This window comes from Amborella trichopoda, chromosome 9 (assembly GCF_054954075.1).
Source record: "Amborella trichopoda isolate Santa Cruz 75 chromosome 9, AtrichopodaSantaCruz75HAP2 v2.0, whole genome shotgun sequence".
Taxonomy (NCBI): Eukaryota; Viridiplantae; Streptophyta; class Magnoliopsida; order Amborellales; family Amborellaceae; genus Amborella; species Amborella trichopoda.
In genome coordinates, this window is record NC_142344.1 from 56,580,839 (window position 1) to 56,599,814 (window position 18,976).

The window sequence follows — 18,976 nt, forward strand, 5'->3', positions numbered from 1 at the left end:
TTCTCAATAAATATTATAATAAAATAACTTTTTTATTCTTGCACCTTTTTGCTTTTCTTAATAAATATTGTAATAAAATAACTTGCCAAAATATATTCTATTCTAGTGGTAGTAGAATCTCTATTTACTCCCTAGTGTAAAACACGATTTAAAATTAATTTTAGGATCCCAAATTTTTGAGGATGAACCTCTTTAACCTTTAGATTAATTTAATTAATAAAAAATTATTTATTGAAACCTTTATACACCGGAAAAAAAAAATTGTTTGAAGACTGATCAAAGACCATCCAATTTTTTAGACAGTGAGATCTTAGTGATAGAAAACTCAAATATAATATATTTTTTAGAATAATCATCTAACAATTCTTAAAGGGAGCGGTTTCTATAAGGTTGCAACCCTCAACAATCCAATTAAGGCGCACCTTAAAATTTTATCATAACATGTAATTTTGTTGTAAATTTTTTTTAGTATTATCTTAAAATCTATTTTCATACCCAAATAGAAAATTTTAAATTCCAAAAATGGTTAAAATCAAGTAGATCTATAAATATATGAAAATCTTGAAAATAGACGGTCTAGATAATGTGTTGCAAGATGTACTTCAAAAACCTTTTTTTTTTTTTTATCTCAATGTCGAGATGATTGATTAGAGGGCTTTTCCAATATTAAAATAACACTTCAGAGAGATTTTTGAGGTGCATCCGTGATTCTACATTTTTAGGTTGCAACCGTATATAAACTTTTCCCATTCTTAAATGGTTCCTAATAAAATTGCACATTGAAAACATCCTCCCCAGTGGGTCTTCTAATTGAGGGAGTGGAAGTAAACTCCACTCCCAAAGGACCGTATTAAAGAAGCTTTTTCTATTCATTTTGTTTTTTTATCTTAATAAATATTATAATAAAATAATTTTATAGGGGAAAATTATTGAAACATCCCACGACTCTACTTTCTAAACACCTTCCCCCTCCCTCCCCTCCCCAAAACAAACTTTTTAAAATACTAAAAAAACCTTAATACTATTTTTGTGACCAAAATAGCCCTCTCGGCTTTTTACCCATGTTTTTATAGTGCCGGTCAGGCACATATTTTGTGTCGGTTGCACATAAATTTCGTGTTGTATCGGGCTCATTTTTCAGTCTGGCACCAAATTTTTTGTAATCCATGATCAAATCCATTATCGAATTTTTTGTAATCCATGATCGAATTTTTTGTAATCCATGATCAAATTTTTTGTAATCCATGATCAAATTTTTTGTAATCCACGTTCGAATTTTTTGTAATCCATAATCGAATTTTTTGTAATCCATAATCCATGATCAAATTTTTTGTAATCCATGATCGAATTTTTTGTAATCTAAAATCGAATTTTACGTTCCAATGGTTGCACACTACTAGGAGAAATCGACTCGCTTCGGAGAAACTTCATAAACTAGTTTACGTTCATTACAACTTAAACGTCCAAGGGCGACAAATAAGAAGGAAGCTTGAAGACTATGGGCCGATAGACTTAGACACAATATTTGTCACAGACACAACAGAGTAATGGGTAGTAGAAGAGGAGGAGCCAGTGTTGCACAAAAGAGCGTTCTTTGAGGCTATCGGTGAGGAAGATCTTACAAAAGGTGATGAGCAGCATGAAAGAGGAAGCAGTCAGCCAACGTATCCACAAATCGTAGGAGATGTCGGTGATATTGCACCTAATGATGGAGAGTAGGAAGGGGGTCTAAGGGAAAATGAGAGAGATGATGATTTCGAGGCCACCCTATCCCAGCCATATTATTCACATATCGAGTCCCAACAGCAACAGGGTACGGATGAGGAGGACAGTGTAGGCGAGCATGAAGGATGGACAAGCTTCGGGGATTTTAGATTGGGCACACAACAGAACACTAAAACTCAGGGATTTGGATATAGTCAGATGCCTGCTAATATCGATGATTCGTTTTTCGATTGAATCAATAAATTGTCAAACGAATTCAATCAATGGCACCAGCGTGACCAAGAAGAAGAACATCGTCGTCTGTCATTTTATTTTTAGATCATATGTTACTAATTGTATGCTTTATTGTCGTCTATGTATGTTGATATACTTATTCCATGATAATTCTATGTTTATCCTTTTGTGTGACGTAAATTAAATGGTAAATAGTAGTTCTTGCAGGGAAAGAACATATAAATATTCGCATATTCATGCAAAGAAATGAAAATTCTTAATGGAGTACCCTCATTTTTTATTGAATTCCTAAAAAAAAATATTTATAATGGATTTTAATAATTTTTTCGGATTTTTTTGAAGCGTTAATCTGACCGATTCACCTGATTCCAGATTCAGATCGTCGATTCGCCGATCCAAATCGATTTTTGAGGTACCCGATCCGGGTCACCAATCCGCTTTTTTAACCATTGGTACTATGCATGGGTGATCATACAATGTTGAATTTATTTATGGGAAAGGTTTCTATACTTCTCATGCAGTATAGAAGATATATACTTTGCCTGAATCCAACCGTCCAATTTAGATCAAGTGAGCCACTGACTATTTAATCTAGATCCAAGGCCTCTGAGTATTTTATTTTTAGTTTTTCCTATAAATTGTATGAAAATTAAATTTGATACGTGTCATATTCTCAATGGGTTGCACATAAAAAAAAAAAGATAAAAATAATTTTTCAATAAAATATAATGACCAAAATACCCCTTGAAAATTTTAGGGGTAATTTGGTTATTTTATTTTATTGGAAATATTTTTTATATAATTTTTACAAATGCGAGTTTAAAAGAGGAGACGGTCAAAATAATTTATAAAAAAAAATTAAAATAAAATAGTGTAAATATGTGATATTGTGGGGACATGGAAGCCGCTATAGGGGAAGGAAAACAAGGTTAAAATGTATTAGCATGATATATAGTATGAGAGCGGTACCCGTGGCCTAATGGATAAGGCGTCTGACTTCTAATCAGGCGATTGTGGGTTCGAGTCCCACCGGGTATGATTCTCAATAATATTTTTTTTATTGGTTTTGCACCTCTTTTTCTCAATAATACTTTTTATATTCGTTTTGCACTTCTTTTTCTCAATAAATATTGTAATACTTTTTCTATACTTTTTGTACCTCTTTTTCTCAAGGGAGAGGTAAGTTTGCCTCCTTATACTAGAATCTCAATAATATTTTTTTTTATTGGTTTTGTACCTCTTTTTCTTAAGGGAGAGGTAATTCTCAATAAATATTGTAATACTTTTTGTACCTCCTTTTCTCAAGGGAGAGGTAAGTTTGCCTCCTTATACTAGAATCTCAATAATACTTTTTTTTATTGGTTTTGTACCTCTTTTTCTCAAGGGAGAGGTAAGTTTGCCTCCTTATACTATAGAAATAAGGGCACCTATAAAATTTACTTAGCTATGTCATTTCCATGCCTCCAAAATGTTTTTTATCTTTCTTTTTCTCAATAATACTTTTTTTTTATTGGTTTTGCACCTCTTTTTCTCAATAATATTTTTCTATTCGTTTTGCACTTCTTTTTCTCAATAAATATGGTAGTACTTTTTCTGTACGTTTTGAACCTCTTTTTCTCAAGGGAGAGGTAAGTTTGCCTCCTTGTAATATCAAATTTACTTAACTATGTCATTTCCATGTCTCCAAAATCTTTTTTATCTTCAATTATTAAATTTTAAATTTTTAAAATTGAAAAGATCGAGCAAATCAAGAGACACTTAAAAAATGTTGTTATACCTCTTTTTCTCGAGGGTGAGGTTTGTGTAAGTTTGCCACCTTAAACTGTAGAAATAAGGCGCGCTTATAAAATTTACTTAGTGATGTCATTTCCATGTCGAAAACCTTATGATGGTTCGAAAATCTCTTTTCATCTTCAACTATAAAATTTAAATTTAAAAATTATCCAGATCAAAAAAATCAAGAAACACTTGAAAATAGGCACTCCAGATAACTTGTTACAAGATGTACTATTTTTTTAACTTGAAATTCCGGTTTCTTTCCTGTCCACTCATCTCGATATTGAGATGATCACTTGGAGGGTTCTCCAAAACTCTCCTTTGTAGGATTTTTAGGTGCACCTTACTTTAGCAATACAAGGTTGCGACCTTATATAAACCTTTTCCATTTTTCAATAGTACTTTGTAATAATGTTGCACCTCTTTTCCTCAATAAATTTTATAATAAAATAATTTTTTTGTTCTTGCACCATTTTTCTTTTCTTAATAAATATTGTAATAAAATAACTTGCCAAAATATATTCTATTCTAGTGGTAGTAGAATCTCTATTTACTCCCTAGTGTAAAACACGATTTAAAATTAATTTAGGATCCCAAATTTTTTTGGATGAACCTCTTTAACGTTTAGATTAATTTAATTAATAAAAAATTCCTTATTGAAACCTTTATGCACTCAAAAAAAAAAATTGTTTGAAGACTGATCAAAGACCATCCAATTTTTTAGACAAAGAGATCTTAGTGTTAGAAAACTCAAACATAATATATTTTTTAGAATAATCATCTAACAATTCTTAAAGGGCGCGGTTTCTATAAGGTTGCAACCTTCAGCAATCCAATTAAGGCGCACCTTAAAATTTTATCATAACATGTAATTTTGTTGTATTTTTTTTTTTAGTATTATCTTAAAATCTATTTTCATACCCAAATAGAAAATTTTAAATTCCAAAAATGGTTAAAATCAAGTAGATCTATAAATATATGAAAATCTTGAAAATAGACGGTCTAAATAATGTGTTGCAAGATGTACTTCAAAAACTTTTTTTTTTTTTTTATCTCAATGTCGAGATGATCGATGAGAGGGCTTTTCCAATATTAAAATAATACTTCCGAGAGATTTTTGAGGTGCATCCGTGATTCTACATTTTTAAGTTGCAACCATATATAAACTTTTTCCATTCTTAAATGGTTCCTAATAAAATTGCACATTGAAAACATCCTCCCCAGTGGGTCTTCTAATTGAGGGAGTGAAAGTAAACTCCACTCCCAAAGGACCGTAGCACAGGTACTCACGAATAACTTTATTGAAGCTTTTTCTATTCATTTTGTGTTTTTATCTTAATAAATATTCTAATAAATTAATTTTATAGGGGAAAATTATTGAAACACCCCATGACTCTACTTTCTAAGCATCTTCCCCCTCCCTCCCCTCCCCAAAACAAACTTTTTAAAATACTTAAAAAACCTTAATACTATTTTTGTCACCAAAATAGCCCTCTCGGCTTTTTACCCATGTTTTTATAGTGCCGGTCAGGCACATATTTTGTGTCGGTTGCACATATTTTTTGTGTTGTACCGGACTCATTTTTCAGTCTAGCACCAAATTTTTTGTAATCCATGATCGAATTTTTTGTAATCCATGATTGAATTTTTTGTAATCCATAATCGAATTTTTTGCAATCCATAATCCATGATCGAATTTTTTGTACTCCATGATCGAAATTTTTGTAATCCATGATGGAATTTTTTGTAATCCATGATGGAATTTTTTGTAATCCATGATCGAATTTTTTGTAATCCATAATCGAATTTTACGTTCCAATGGTTGCACACTACTAGGAGAAATCGACTCGCTTCTGAGAAGCTTCATAAACTTGACTACGTTCATTACAACTTAAACCTCCAAGAGCGACAAATAAGAAGGAAGCCTGAAGACTATGGGCTGATAGACTTAGACACAATATTTGTCACAGACACAGCAGAATAATGGGTAGTAGAAGAGGAGGAGCCAGTATTGCACAAGAGAGCGTTCTTTGAGGCTATCGGTGAGGAAGATCTTAAAGAAGGTGATGAGCAGTATAAAAGAGGAAGCAGTCAGCCAACGTATCCACAAATCGTAGGAGATGTCGGTGATATTGCACCTAATGATGGAGAGTAGGAAGGGGGTCTAAGGGAAAATGAGAGAGATGATGATTTCGAGGCCACCCTATCCCAGCCATATTATTCACATATCGAGTCCCAACAGCAACAGGGTACGGATGAGGAGGACAGTGTAGGCGAGCATAAAGGATGGACAAGCTTTGGGGATTTTAGATTGGGAACACAACAGAACACTAACACTCAGGGATTTGGATATAGTCAGATGCCTGCTAATATCGATGATTCATTTTTAGATCGAATCAATGAATTGTCAAACGAATTCAATCAATGGTACCAGCATGACCAAGAAGAAGAACATCGTCGTCTGTCATTTTATTTTTAGATCATATGTTACTAATTGTATGCTTTATTATCGTCTATGTATGTTGATATACTTATTCCATGATAATTCTATGTTTATCCTTTTGTGTGACGTAAATTAAAAGATAAATAGTAGTTCTTGCAGGGAAAGAACATATCAATATTCGCATATTCATGTAAATAAATGAAAATTCTTAATGGAGTACCCTCATTTTTTATTGAATTCCTAAAAAAAAATATTTATAATGAATTTTAATAATTTTTTCGGATTTGTTTGAAGCTTTATTCTGACCGATTCACCCGATTCCATAATCGGATCGTCGATTCGCCGATCTGGATCAATTTTTGAGCTGCCCGATCTGGGTCACCGATCCGCTTTTTTAACCATTGGTACTATGCATGGGTGATTATACAATGTTGAATTTATTTATGGGAAAGGTTTCTATATTTCTCATGCAGTATAGAAGATATATACTTCGCCTCAATCCAGCCGTCCAATTTAGATCAAGTGAGCCACTGACTATTTAATCTATAGATCCGAGGCCTCTGAGTATTTTATTTTTAGTTTTTCCTATAAATTCTATGAAAATTAAACTTGATACGTATCATATTCTCAATGGATTGCACATAAAAAAAAAAGATAAAAATAATTTTTCAATAAAATATAATGACCAAAATACCCTTTGAAAATTTTAGGGGTTGCTTATTTTATTTTATTGGAAATATTTTTTATATAATTTTTACAAATTCGAGTTTAAAAGAGGAGATGGTCAAAATAATTTATAAAAAAAAAATTAAAATAAAATAGTGTAAAGATGTGATATTGTGGGGGCATGATTTTATTGTAAAGATGTGATATTGTGGGGGCATGATTTTATTGTAAAGATGTGATATTGTGGGGGCATGATTTTATTGTAAAGATGTGATATTGTGGGGGCATGATTTTATTGTAAAGATGTGATATTGTGGGGGCATGATTTTATTGTAAAGATGTGATATTGTGGGGGCATGATTTTATTGTAAAGATGTGATATTGTGGGGGCATGGAAGCCGCTATAGGGGAAGCAAAATAAGGTTAAAATGTATTAGCATGGTATATAGTAAGAGAGTAGTACCCGTGGCCTAATGGATAAGGCGTCTGACTTCTAATCAGGCGATTGTGGGTTCGAGTCCCACCGGGTATGATTCTTTGATTTTTAGGTTTTCTAACGCTTTTTCTCAATAGTACTTTTTTTTATTGGTTTTGCACCTCTTTTTCTCAATAATACTTTTTATATTCGTTTTTCTCTATTCAGGCGATTGTGGGTTCGAATCCCGCCGGGTATGATTCTTTTTTGAGGTTTTTTAGGTTTTGTAACTCTTTTTCTCAATAATACTTTTTTTTTATTGGTTTTGCACCACTTTTTCTCAATAATATTTTTTCTATTCGTTTTGCACTTCTTTTTCTCAATAAATATTGTAATACTTTTTCTATACGTTTTGAACCTCTTTTTCTCAAGGGAGAGGTAAGTTTGCCTCCTTATACTAGAATCTCAATAATATTTTTTTTTATTGGTTTTGTACCTCTTTTTCTCAAGGGAGAGGTAATTCTCAATAAATATTGTAATACTTTTACTATACTTTTTGTACCTCTTTTTCTCAAGGGAGAGGTAAGTTTGCCTCCTTATACTAGAATCTAAATAATACTTTTTTTTATTGGTTTTGTACCTCTTTTTCTCAAGGGAGAGGTAAGTTTGCCTCCTTATACTATAGAAATAAGGGCACCTATAAAATTTACTTAGCTATGTCATTTCCATGCCTCCAAAATCTTTTTTATCTTTCTTTTTCTCAATAATACTTTTTTTTTATTGGTTTTGCACCTCTTTTTCTCAATAATATTTTTTCTATTCGTTTTGCACTTCTTTTTCTCAATAAATATGGTTATACTTTTTCTATACGTTTTGAACCTCTTTTTCTCAAGGGAGAGGTAAGTTTGCCTCCTTGTAATATCAAATTTACTTAACTATGTCATTTCCATGTCTCCAAAATCTTTTTTATCTTCAATTATTAAATTTTAAATTTTTGAAATTGAAAAGATCGAGCAAATCAAGAGACACTTAAAAAATGTTGTTATACCTCTTTTTCTCGAGGGTGAGGTTTGTGTAAGTTTGCCACCTTAAACTGTAGAAATAAGGAGCGCTTATAAAGTTTACTTAGTGATGTCATTTCCATGTCGAAAACCTTATGATGGTTCGAAAATCTCTTTTCATCTTCAATTATAAAATTTAAATTAAAATTTTTTTTAGATCAAACAAATCAAGAAACACTTGAAAATGGACACTCCAGATAACTTGTTACAAGTTGCACTATTTTTTGAACTTGAAATTCCTGTTTTTTTCCTGTCCACTCATCTCGATATTGAGATGATCACTTGGAGGGTTCTCCAAAACTCTCCTTTGTAGGATTTTTAGGTACACCTTACTTTAGCAATACAAGGTTGCGACTTTATATAAACCTTTTCCTTTTTTCAATAATACTTTGTATTAATGTTGCACCTCTTTTCTTCAATAAATATTATAATAAAATAACTTTTTTATTCTTGCACCTTTTTGCTTTTCTTAATAAATATTGTAATAAAATAACTTGCCAAAATATATTCTATTCTAGTTGTAGTAGAATCTTTATTTACTCCCTTGTGTAAAACACGATTTAAAATTAATTTTAGGATCCCAAATTTTTGAGGATGAACCTGTTTAACCTTTAGATTAATTTAATTAATAAAAAATTCCTTATTGAAACCTTTATGCACCGGAAAAAAAAATTTGTTTGAAGACTGATCAAAGACCATCCAATTTTTTAGACAGTGAGATCTTAGTGTTAGAAAACTCAAATATAATATATTTTTTAGAATAATCATCTAACAATTCTTAAAGGGCGCGGTTTCTATAAGGTTGCAACCCTCAACAATCCAATTAAGTCGCACCTTAAAATTTTATCATAACATGTAATTTTGTTGTAAATTTTTTTTAGTATTATCTTAAAATCTATTTTCATACCCAAATAGAAAATTTTAAATTCCAAAAATGATTAAAATCAAGTAGATCTATAAATATATGAAAATCTTGAAAATAGATGGTCTAGATAATGTGTTGCAAGATGTAATTCAAATACTTTTTTTTTTTTTTATCTCAATGTCGAGATGATTGATTAGAGGGCTTTTCCAATATTAAAATAACACTTCCGAGAGATTTTTGAGGTGCATCCGTGATTCTACATTTTTAGGTTGCAACCTTATATAAACTTTCCCATTCTTAAAGGTTCCTAATAAAATTGCACATTGAAAACATCCTCCCCAGTGGGTCTTCTAATTGAGGAAGTGGAAGTAAACTCCACTCCCAAAGCACCGTAGCACAGGTACTCACAAATAACTTTATAGAAGCTTTTTCTATTCATTTTGTGTTTTTATCTTAATAAATATTATAATAAAATAATTTTATGGGGGAAAATTATTGAAACACCCCATGACTCTACTTTCTAAACATCTTCCCCCTCCCTCCCCTCCCCAAAACAAACTTTTTAAAATACTAAAAAAACCTTAATACTATTTTTGTGACCAAAATAGCCCTCTCGGCTTTTTACCTATGTTTTTATAGTGCCGGTCAGGCACATATTTTGTGTCGGTTGCACATATTTTTTGTGTTGTACCGAACTCATTTTTTAGTCTGGCACCAAAAAAGAAAAAAATTGGGTGACATAAATATCGATTAATTGGGGTATTTTGATCCAAAAAAATACCTTTTTGACTTAAAGGTAGTAGCAAAAGAAAGCGGTATTGATTCATTGAGTGGTATCAAAAGTGTTGGGCGAAAGAATGCCTAAAAACTTGAAATTGAGGGGTTTTTAGTAATTTTTCCAAACTTCTTCTATTCGTTTTGTACCTTTTTTTTTCTTAATAAATATTGCAATAAAATACCTTTATAGATCCTTTTTTGATTAATGTTGTTCCTTTTTCTTCTTGATAATATTGTAATAAAATAACGTTATATAACCTTTTTTCTATTCGTTTTGTATAACCTTTTTTGGTACATCTTATTTATATAGTAATATGATAATACAGAAGAGTTATTTATCATTGGTGTCGTGGTGTAGTTGGTTATCACGTCAGTCTAACACACTGAAGGTCTCCGGTTCGAGTCCGGGCGATGCCATGTTCACTTCTCCTTTTTAAGTTTTTGTATTGATTTCTCATTTAAGTTTTTGAGTTTTTGTATTGATTTCTCATTTAAGTTTTTGAGTTTTTGTATTGATTTCTCATTTTAAGTTTGTGTTGTAAGTCTTTTAAGTTTTTAATTTTGAAATTTAGGCTTGTGTAAATTCGTATTGTAATGTTAAAAAAAAAAAAAAAAATGTATTGTAATTGTTTAAGAGTTTGTATTGATTTCTCATTTTAAGTTTTTGTGTTTGTATTGATTTCTCGTTTTAAGTTTTCGAGTTTCTATTGATTTCTCATTTTAAGTTTGCATTGTAAGTCTTTTGTAATTGTTTTATTTTTTAATTTAGCCTTTTTAAGTTGTATTGTAATGTTTTTAGCTTTTAATTTAGGGTGTGGTTTGCATACCGTTGCAACTTTAAACAATTCAATTCAGGCGCAACTCTAAATTTTATCATAAATATAATTTAAAATCAAATATTTTTAGGATAGCTTAGGAATCTAATTTCATCTCTAATTATAAAACTTCAAACTCTAAAAATGGTTCAAATCAAGTAGATCTATAAGCACAAGAAAATCTTGAACGGTCTAGATAATGTGTTGCAAGATACACTATTTCGCATACTCGAAATATTGTTTTTCTTTTCATATTTATATATCTCGATGTCGAGATGATCAATTAGAGGGTTTTTCAACATCTAAACAACCCTTCATGTAGGGGTGGCAATGGGTTAGGTATGCCTGTCAGGTCAAAAAGCTGGACCCATACCCGTACTCGTCGGGTTCCAGGTTGATTTCGTCAGGTCACAAGTTAGGTTAGGTCCATTGCCACCCTCACTATAAGCCTTTTTTCTTTTTTCTTTTTTTTTTACCATCATATACCCATATTATTGGTGACAAGTTCACAATCACCCACCATTAGATTTCAAGCTATCAGATTTGTCGTTTAATACCTAAAGATGACTACAAGTTCTTATTGTATATGATCCTTAATACACCCAAATGAATAGGGATTGAAGTATTTTTTCTCTAACAGTTTGCGAGTACGGGTTGGGTCAAACCAAAACTGGATCCGACCAGTCGGGTCCAAATGTTGGACCCATACTCAGATCCGTGTCGGGAATACCCAGCGGATCCTGGATCCCGGATCGGGTTCGGGCAATTGCCACCCTTACTTTTATAATAGATTTTTAGGTGTATAAGACTTTTAATTTAACCTTTTTGAGTTTGTACTGTAATTCTTTTAGTTTTAAATTTTGAAATTTAGTCGTCTCTGATCCCTTGGAGCGGAGACACCGATGTTATGGCTTGATTAGTTAGTTATATCAAGAATTATAATAGGGGTGGTCTACAAAGACCATTTATCTTTGGTTGCAGTTTGTATAGAGCCATGGCTCTAAGCAATCAAAGTAAAACACACTTTCAAATAGTGCCGAGAAATGTGGTTTCAATACTGAAAATCTTTGTGATAGCTATAAAATATATTTTCATCTATAATTATAAAATTTAAAGCTTAAAAACCAGTGTAGATCAAGCAGATCTATGAAAACTTGAAAATCTTTAAAATTGATAGCCTAAAAATGCATTACAAGATACACTATTTTTAAATGAGTGAGAATGATTATAATCTCCATGTATAAAAAATAACTAGTCTTTTTTTAGATGATCCCTTATAGGCAGTAATACCATCCGAATTAGGAGTGATACCACATTGGAACTAGTTTGGTCCCAACCAATTCTCATCCACCCTTCTAAAATCTATTTTAAAGATAGATCATGTACCCAAAAATCTATTGGTGTATTATTTGTCATTTCAATTCTTAACAGATCTTTAGAACTGCACTGCTTGTAAAGTTCCAAATTCCTTAAATGTGAAGTAAAAAGCCATATGCAGTGATTTAAGCCATGTTTTGGGTCCTAAAACTTGAAAATCAAGGTGGAAACATGAGTCAGCACACACTAGATTTGTAAAAAGTTTATCCTTTAAAATGTTTTCCCCTTTATCAATGATAACTTTCATGAGCTTTGTCAATAAGGATGTACACTTTCATGAGCTTTGTCTCTAGAACTTTGTTAGGTGTTTTATTGCGCTGTCTCTCTCAATAATAAAAAAAAGAGTCCACCTCCCTCCATTTGTGTTGAAATGCCCGGTGTTTCCCATTAACATAAACAAACAAATCAAGCTTTCTTTTGTGCACAAAGCCTTCCACCGAAAAAAAAACAAAAAGTAAATAAAAATAAGGGAAAAGTTTATAAAAAGCCAAGGCTCTAAACAATCAAATTTAAACCTACCTAAAAATTTTACTAAATGAAGTTGTTTTGATGCTCAAATATTATCAAATTGATCATCTCGACATCAAGATGCAAAGAAATGAAAAAAAAAATAGATTTTAAGTTTTAAAAATAGTATATTTTGTAATGCATTTTTGGACCGTCAAGTTTCAAAATTTTCAATTTTTCATAAATCTAACTATCCACACGATTTTTTGAGCTCTAAACTTTATAAATAAAGATGGAAAATATATTTTAAAGCTATCACAAAAATTTTCAGTATCGAAACCATATTTCTCGACACTATTTGAAGGATTTGATTGTTTACGGTCTAAGCTCTATACAAACCGCACCCATAAAACAATGATCTCATATTTTTGGGTCGTTTTCGCCATGAAAAAACTCTTGCCCATTTTTTAAGCTAAGGATTCAAGATCCCATTTCTTAATACAAAGAACACCCCATCCACTTCATCTAAAGATAGGAACATATGCAGAGAGAAGCTAGAGAAGGGGCATGAGAGATAGAGCTTGAAAGAGAGATGCGGGGCTTCCTGGGTGCTTTCAATTTGTTCAAGCGTGAACGTGCGGCAGCTGGCGAGCCGGTCGAGCTGGACATGGCTGGACATGGCTGGAGTTTGGCCCAAAGACTAATCTCGAGAGGAGAGAGAGAGAGGGAGAGGGAGAAAGTGAGGGGAATCCCATAACAAGTGAGAGAGAGAGAGAGAGAGAGAGAGAGAGAGAGAGAGATCTTACATGGAAACTGACCATAAATAGTCCCAAACATAAGTTCACTCAAAAATCAGAAAGGCAGTAGGAATTTAATGATCTAGCTTAACAAAAAAATGAAGAAACCAGAATGACCCAAGACCAGAAAAATGTCCAAAGAATGAAGAGTATCTCATTTCTACCTCACTATTTTAACAGGGAGTTCCTTTACCTGTAAATTTATGCTATATAAAAATGCAGAAATACAACGGTGGTAGCAAATGGGGAACCCAACCACAATCAAGTCCCAAATTCATCTGATAAACTTTTAAGGCACTGTATGCTATATAAAATACAATGAAAGGAATCGGTTCAATTTGAATAAAAGAACATGAATGAGCAAATGGTGGTTTATCATCTCTTTAGAAATATATAGACCTATAATACAAAAGCCAACTGGTTTCTCACACTGTACAGGAAATTAGAAAGAGAAAATCCATACTAGAAGAAAATCGGCCACAAATCCAAGAATTTATTTTCATTTCCGTGTTCGGTATAATGAACAGGAAAATCCAACAAATCCTTGTTCAGAGGAGAATTCCTTGATACCTTGAAACTTAATTTCCACAACTCCAACTCGATGTGGGAACACAGCTCAGGTAATGGCACCAATGGCAGTGTTTATTCCCATTCTCTCCCCGGAAGAGCATAACCAGGCTTACCGTGTAACTGCACAATCAAGAACATCACCATTATGAAAACCAGTTTCCTACACTTGTAATAGATGTTTTTTTTTGTTTGAGAACAGATATCAAATGATCTGCATTTCCTTTACGAGTGATAATGTCATGCGAGAAAGGGAGGAGAGAGAGTCTCGCTAGCGATTAAAAATAGGTTTGTGGCAAGGTGTGTGCTATTGACCCTGCGAGAAAGGGAGGAGAGAGAGTCTCGCTAGCGATTAAAAATAGGTTTGTGGCAAGGTGTGTGCTATTGACCCTGCTCAAAGTCTGAGAAAAATATCGGTCAGACTCTGTGAGAAGAAATGGCACACTTCCAGCCACCTGATTTAAAGCCTGCTGGCTAGTGGTGCTTGTGACAGTTGTAACTTGTAACTAAGGTAAACGATCTCCTAATGTACAAATCCATAAAATAAAGATCTAGTGCTTACCCAACAATTAATAAGACCAAGGCAATCACCCATAACACGTATTGGTACGGCAGATGCTTAGAATTGATCCGGCCAGCATATGATGATGGAAGATTGTTGCGATCAATCCAACCAAATTGAGGTCTAATCAACAAAATGAAGCCAAGGAGAAACCCCGATAAAAACCCTCCAATATGGGCAAAATTGTCTACATGGGGCAATATCCCAACAGCCAAGTTGATAGCAACTATCATTATAAGTGTCACTAGAGCTGCTAACTGTCAAAAACAAATACAGACAGGTGAAGTTCAATAAAATGGGCATTAATGGAGTTAAATAAAGTTGATAAAAAAGATCCAGTATAAATGAGAATACTATGAACACATACCTTGTTCGAGTAGATGGTCCAGTTTGTTAGGAGCTCTGAAAGCATTGCTCCCAAAAGTCCAAATAAAGCACCAGAGGCACCCACCGATATGTTGTTCTGAATGAAAAGAGAAGAGAGAATACTACCGCCAAATCCAGATAGAAGGTAGATGACACCAATGCGCACTGTAGTATTCAATTAGAGAAATTACAGTTAAATAATATTATATAATTAATCAAAGCATCAAAGTTTCTAAAGAAAGTGGAGCTTGGGTTGTGCCTGCTAATCTGTGTGTTTCCTTTTCCATTCTGATAACAAACCCACCCTCAGTGTTGCAACAGCTTAATATATAAAGAGTCTTTACGATCAATTAGACATACCTCTACGAAAACACTAGTTTTCCTTTACCTAAATGCATTCCTATTAAGTTTTTTTTTATTTTTTTTATTTGATAACAAAAATAATTGATTGCATGAAGTCACAAGTATAATCAGTATATCCATGTGCATGTATATAACTTTTCTTCACATAGCTAAAAAAATATCCTAATATATTAGGTTTTCCATCGAGTGTGATCTAACCCCTCTTTGGATATTTCACTAAGCGAGGTTTTAGAACTTCGATTTACTTTCATCAAGTTAGTTTGTTCTTTTCATGCAATTCCACATTCTTCACATATGTTTTACATAGGAATTTACTCAATGCATAGGTGTTAAGGGCCACGGGTTGATCAACCAAAAAAAAAAACAAATTCGTTTTACATGAACTGATGATTTTAATTTTGTTTCAACATATTTACACATTGCTCATGCCATTAGCATGTTTGGAAGCTATAAAGTGTATCCCTATATGTCAAGAAAACTCTGCAAAGTGCAAAGCTATTAAGAGTTTTAAAATAAAAATCAACAATAGTGAAACTTACCAAACCCGAATTGCTGCTCAAGACGGATTCCTATGAAAACAAGGCTCAACATGTTCGCAAGCAGATGAATTACACCAGCATGTAACCAGATACAAGTGATTAACCTCCATCCCTGGTGTCGATGAACAACTTTGTCCCATTCAAGGGCTCCAAGTTTCGTCAAACTGCAACAGTAAGAAGCCAGCAAATCGTTTTAACGTACTAGACATTAAAGTTGCTTCAAGAAACAATTCTACAGTACTAATCATATCTAAAAGAATAACATGTGGCCGAAGAAGATATCATGGCCATCATGCATCCCCTTGGAAGCGCCATTAGCTAGATGACATCCGGAATGTACGGAACATTAGCTAACAATCAGATAACAATTCTAATTGCTTGAAAACAAAGATCCAGATCTCCGAAAATATGAATATGAACTCTAAGTTCCTACTCGTACAATGAAATCAAGCACAATGCAGACATCCATTAAAGTAAACAATGTGTGCTGGTGCTTGGTAAAAAGCAAATTAATTTTCCCGTAATCTGTAGAAAACCAATCGAGAAGAGCCACAAACAAACCTCCAATAAAAATCAGTTCAACCAGCTTTTTTTTTTTCTAATCCAATTTCAGTGAACTACACGATCCCACTCTACTCTTTCGCTAAATAAAACAGTTAAATAATACACAAAATCAAAATATTGGCTCATTGAATTCAACCCGAGTTTCAAAACTTCTACAAATTTCCCCTCAACTGGAAGAAATTAAAAAAGAAGAAGATGGAATTAGTGTATCTGATTTAAAGTTTTAAACTTGAATCAAATAAATTATGCCTCGAAAATTTCAGAATTTTCATTCAAATTAATCTGTTAACCATACTGATATTTCATCTCACTCTTAAGTTTTTTATAGGCCGGATGCCATTCAGTCCAAAATTACAGTTTTTTGATAAATAAATCGTTACAAACTCACCACCAAAAAAAAATGTAGAGAAATAGAACTCAGACTGGAATATGCCGATACTTGTACATTCATTTTTATTTTAATAAAATACAGTCCAATATCATATTCTAAAATTGAGAGGAATTCAAAAGTTAAAAGCCAAAAAAGACCCATTTCTTCATTTTGCATTGTATGCTTGAGTAGATAGACCCAAAGACTGGAAATTTCAAAAACACCAACTTTTCTGGACGGTATAAAAGAGGAAACTATTCCAAATTCAAAAGCCAAAAATTACTCATTTCTTCAGCTTTCATTTGATGCTGAAGTAGATGGACCCAACACTTGGGCATTTTAAAAAACGAAACAGTATATAAGGAAATTACAGGAAAAAGTCTTTTTTATCATTGAATTGCTGATAAATTACGAAAACAAGCCGCTTTCCATTGTTAAATTGCTGGTAAATTACAGAAACAAAGAAGCAATTGAATAAAAAACAAAGCAATTTCTCCGACAAATTCACTTACGTCGCAGAAGAAGGGCCTAGAAGGGGGTTTTCGTTGATAGGCTGAAAAGAAAATCTCCCGAGAAACCTCGCAACACACTGGCCTTTTTTAGGGCAATCGTTTATATACATCACCACCAAGAACACTGCAACATTGGCCACAACAAACATGGGAACCAGCCATGAAGTCCAATGCCTCTCAGTTGAGGTCTCATAGTACACACCAGTGGAGAAATTCCCTGTGTCTTTAGGGGAAGAAGGGTTCCTCCCTCGACTCTCTATATCACCATGAACCATATTCAGACAACCAAAGAAGGCCTAGTCCAATTGAGCCAGGAAATCCTAATTCAGGGCCTGATTCAGATATGAAATATAAGATTTCCAGGACGCAAGAAACCCAAGGAGAAGGAGCTTCTCTCTGAGAAAAAAAGGAACTCAGTACCCAAAAATTGAATTATCGATCCAGAGAGAGAAAACCCTAATTCATACGCAGAAGAAAACCCCGAAACCCAAAACCAGAGAGAGGAGAAACAAAAACCAATTAGGAAGAAGAAATCGATCCAAACCAGAAAAAAAAAAAAAAAAGCAGAAAAAGAGGTCAAAGAAGAAACTCCAATTCAGAGGAAGAAGAGAGAGAGGGGGAAGCAAGTTACGAGATAGAAAACAAAACCCTAAAAAATGAACGAGAGGGAAGCAATTTAGGAGATAGAAAATAAAACCCTAAAAAACGAACGACTCTGATGGAGTTATATATCCATTAATGAACAGCGGTGAAACCTTTGCTTGAAAGGGAAGTGGGATCATTGCTGGGTCCATAAGGCTCGTGCCTAGCTCGAACCAGGGCTCGGACGTGTGCGCGGTAGTGGGTGGGGCAGGTCGACTCCCTCCATTAACGCGTCATAGGAAACCACTGCGTAAGAGAGAGAGAGAGAGATTTTAGAGAGAGAAAGAGAGGAATTTTTAGAGAGAGAGGGGGATTGCGTGATCATTGACTGGGTGGCTTACAAGGCACTCTCTGCGCATGCCACGTGGCACACGGTTGTACACGGGCATGGCTTCTGATTTTTCTCTCATCCAAGACTCGTGTCGCTCTTTCTCTCTCTTGCCCGAAAGCGCAGGTTCATATTCTCTCACCTCTCTCTCTTACCTCTCTATCTTTCTCTCTCTTACCTCATACTTCTTTCTTTCTCTCTCTTATCCAAAACTCGGACGCGGTCCTAATTTTCTCGCTTGTCCAGAAAAGTTTCTCTCTTCGACCCACAACTTTGCATATTTCTCTCTCCCACTTATACGAGTCAGGAATCGCACTGTACCCGGATCAAACCCGAGTCTTAAAGGGCAGACCACTGGACTTTATTTGCGTTGGGCATATGTCTAAATCTTGAATCTTAACACTACTTGGGTCTAGTTTTGGGTCCGGTGAGGTAAAAATCCATATTTAAATTTGGGTAATTTTTTTTAGGTCTTATTATATAAAATATATTTAAAAATGTTTAAATTTTTAGATCAGGTTCGGATCCAATGAATTCAGATACAAATCTAAATTTGGTCCGAATCGCATACTTTTTGGGTCCGAATGGACTCAGACCAGACCCGACGCACCTAAAATCAACGACGTGGGTTTACCGAACTTAGAGCAACGTCTTGTCTCTCTCTTACGAGACACTTAGTTCTCTTTCTCTGTCTTGGTCAAGACTGAGGGACGGGTCAGTTTTCTCTCTCTTACCCGGAAGTCGACTATCTCTTTCTCTTTCCTG

General features: G+C 33.6%; 1 protein-coding gene, 1 long non-coding RNA gene and 3 other non-coding genes across 5 annotated transcripts; 4 read left to right on the forward strand and 1 right to left on the reverse strand.

Annotated features, from left to right (window-relative positions):
• Positions 1-2,924: 2,924 nt before the first annotated feature.
• On the forward strand, positions 2,925-2,997 carry TRNAR-UCU (transfer RNA arginine (anticodon UCU)). The gene has a single exon. It is a non-coding gene; the product is annotated as a tRNA-Arg (tRNA).
• Positions 2,998-7,303: 4,306 nt separating this feature from the next.
• On the forward strand, positions 7,304-7,376 carry TRNAR-UCU (transfer RNA arginine (anticodon UCU)). Its single transcript has one exon. It is a non-coding gene; the product is annotated as a tRNA-Arg (tRNA).
• A 2,929-nt stretch (positions 7,377-10,305) lies between these two features.
• Positions 10,306-10,379, forward strand: TRNAV-AAC (transfer RNA valine (anticodon AAC)). Its single transcript has one exon. It is a non-coding gene; the product is annotated as a tRNA-Val (tRNA).
• A 3,376-nt stretch (positions 10,380-13,755) lies between these two features.
• On the reverse strand, positions 13,756-17,941 carry LOC18447718 (RHOMBOID-like protein 2). Its single transcript, XM_011630050.3, has 5 exons — positions 17,242-17,941; positions 15,796-15,959; positions 14,895-15,058; positions 14,528-14,784; positions 13,756-14,088 (listed from the first exon to the last, which is right to left on the reverse strand). The coding sequence occupies exons 1-5, from the start codon at positions 17,514-17,516 to the stop codon at positions 13,977-13,979; spliced, it is 972 nt and encodes a 323-aa protein (XP_011628352.1). The 5' UTR covers positions 17,517-17,941; the 3' UTR covers positions 13,756-13,976.
• On the forward strand, positions 14,082-17,813 carry LOC148780676 (uncharacterized). Its single transcript, XR_016041624.1, has 2 exons — positions 14,082-14,253; positions 14,328-17,813. It is a non-coding gene; the product is annotated as an uncharacterized LOC148780676 (long non-coding RNA).
• Positions 17,942-18,976: the final 1,035 nt, after the last annotated feature.

Coding starts and splice junctions, on each gene's coding strand:
- LOC18447718 (XM_011630050.3), bottom strand. CDS start 17,516: ATGGTTCATGGTGATATAGAGAGTCGAGGGAGGAACCCTTCTTCCCCT. Junction 15,960..17,241: donor CTAGGCCCTTCTTCTGCGAC/GTAAGTGAATTT, acceptor TTACTGTTGCAG/TTTGACGAAACTTGGAGCCC. Junction 14,785..14,894: donor GGACCATCTACTCGAACAAG/GTATGTGTTCAT, acceptor TGTTTTTGACAG/TTAGCAGCTCTAGTGACACT.